This window comes from Triticum dicoccoides, chromosome 5B (assembly GCF_002162155.2).
Source record: "Triticum dicoccoides isolate Atlit2015 ecotype Zavitan chromosome 5B, WEW_v2.0, whole genome shotgun sequence".
Lineage (NCBI taxonomy): Eukaryota > Viridiplantae > Streptophyta > Magnoliopsida > Poales > Poaceae > Triticum > Triticum dicoccoides.
Window position 1 is genome coordinate 59,892,533 of NC_041389.1, and position 1,861 is coordinate 59,894,393.

A 1,861-nucleotide genomic window follows, 5' to 3' on the forward strand; every position below is an offset into this window, starting at 1 on the left:
TTGCGTATTCGCGAAAAAAACTTCGGCTCACCTCAGTCCACATCGTGCGGTAAGCAGCGGTGCTAATGCCGAGTGCTGACGTTCAGTTCCTCCCGAGGAGCCTCGCTGTGGCCGACGACGTGATGTCGCACGTCAAGCTCGATGATTGTTGGCCATAGGACTGCTACTCGTTGAGGATTGATGAACAGAGTGAACTACCTAAAATGCCCTTAATTGATCAATATACTACTAAAAATATGTTGTAGTATTGGCTAATCTGGACCCTCCAATCACAAAAATGAACGGCTCCAATAGACTTGATGCACTTCATATCGAAGAGTTTCTCAATTATTATGGCATCACCTATGAGTTCTCCGCAGTTTATACTCCCTAGCAAAATGGAGTAGTGGAGAGAAAGAATCAAATACTCATTAAGATGGTATGCATCATGCTTAATGAGTACAAAACCTCAATGCGATTTTGGGCGAACGCCATCAACAAATGACCGTATGATCTCACCAGCATCTCTCTTCATGTCTCTCTCATCTGACTTGTCGAATAAGGGATAGAAGAGAATTTACTATAAGTCAGAGCTCCATGCCTTATCCACTATAATCCATTGTACCCCTTCGGTATATCAGGTCGCCGCATCGCCATTGCCATCCAAAAATTCGATGCTCCACACCGAACCCATACGTGGAGTGGCGCAAATTAAAGGAGTCCCGCATTTATCCCAACCCTCCCGTATCACCTTTTTCCGGTCAAATTGCTCGAAGATCATCCTGTCGGTGCACATTTGCATGGCTATATATGCAAGGCTCCTCTACGTCCAGCTCTAAGCAAGCTAGCACAACTCAAAGTCAGCCTCGTATACGAGAATCAAGCGCTCTAGCACTAGCACTGAAGACCGGGCCAGTCTGATGGAGCAGGTGACGAAGCTAGCGGGGCAGCGGGCGGTGGTGATCTTCGGCATGAGCTCCTGCTGCATGTGCCACACGGTGACAAGCCTCCTCCGGGATCTCGGGGCGAATCCGACGGTGGTGGAACTGGACGAGGACCCTAGGGGGAAGGAGATGGAGAAGGCGCTGGCGCGGCTCCTCAGCCGGAACCCTGCCGTGCCGGCAGTGTTCATCGGCGGCAGGCTCGTCGGATGCACCGACAAGGTCATGTCCCTTCACCTCAGCGGCAAGCTCGTCCCGCTGCTTCGTAATGCAGGTGCTGTCTGGGTGTAGTGCATGGGAGGGGTTTGTAGATATTCGGCCTGATGCATTGGGCGCCAGAGTATAATGTGATGTGTACGTGCTCTGTTATCCTGTCCTGTATCAGGTGATGACGGAGACTAAGGAAACCATGCAGGTCTTTTTACTGTCGATGATGATTGATGGGAGTACCTGTCCTATCTAAGTGGTTTTTTTTGGGAGGTCCTACCGATGGGTTACACATTATAAAAAAAATTGTGAGAGATCTTCTGATCTATTCATCAACTGTCAAACTAATACGAAGAATGGCAAGGTAATACAAAGAATACCAGAAGTAAAAATTATATTCAAATTTGTAGACCATCTAGTGACGACTACAAGTACTGGAGCGAACTGAAGACGTGTCATCGATCACCACATGGACTCTTGCCCTACCTAGTACAAGTCTTATCCAGCTGCTATGTATTGGGGGAGTGCCAGTAATGGTCTTGGTTTTTTTCACATAGAAACTGGTGGCAAGGAGGACACTGATTGGCTGAACTTTGGTAATGTTGGGCTAGTCTTAGTTGAAAAAGGAGAGATCAACGAAACAGAGCTGGTTGCTTTTATGATATGTGGAAAACCAACTGGCCCTGGCAGATCAGGAGATATGACAGCAAAAAAATTATTGTTAGCCCCCCCCC

The 1,861-nt window shown here is 47.9% G+C and overlaps 1 protein-coding gene across 1 annotated transcript; it reads left to right on the forward strand.

The window, feature by feature from the left end:
- The first annotated feature begins 806 nt into the window (after positions 1 to 806).
- On the forward strand, positions 807 to 1,352 carry LOC119305176 (glutaredoxin-C1-like). Its single transcript, XM_037581772.1, has one exon. It carries the CDS (start codon positions 900 to 902, stop codon positions 1,209 to 1,211), a length of 312 nt encoding a protein of 103 aa, XP_037437669.1. The 5' UTR covers positions 807 to 899; the 3' UTR covers positions 1,212 to 1,352.
- Positions 1,353 to 1,861: the final 509 nt, after the last annotated feature.

What these genes read in the sequence shown, in the direction of transcription:
- LOC119305176 (XM_037581772.1), top strand. Translation starts at nt 900, where the DNA reads ATGGAGCAGGTGACGAAGCTAGCGGGGCAGCGGGCGGTGGTGATCTTC.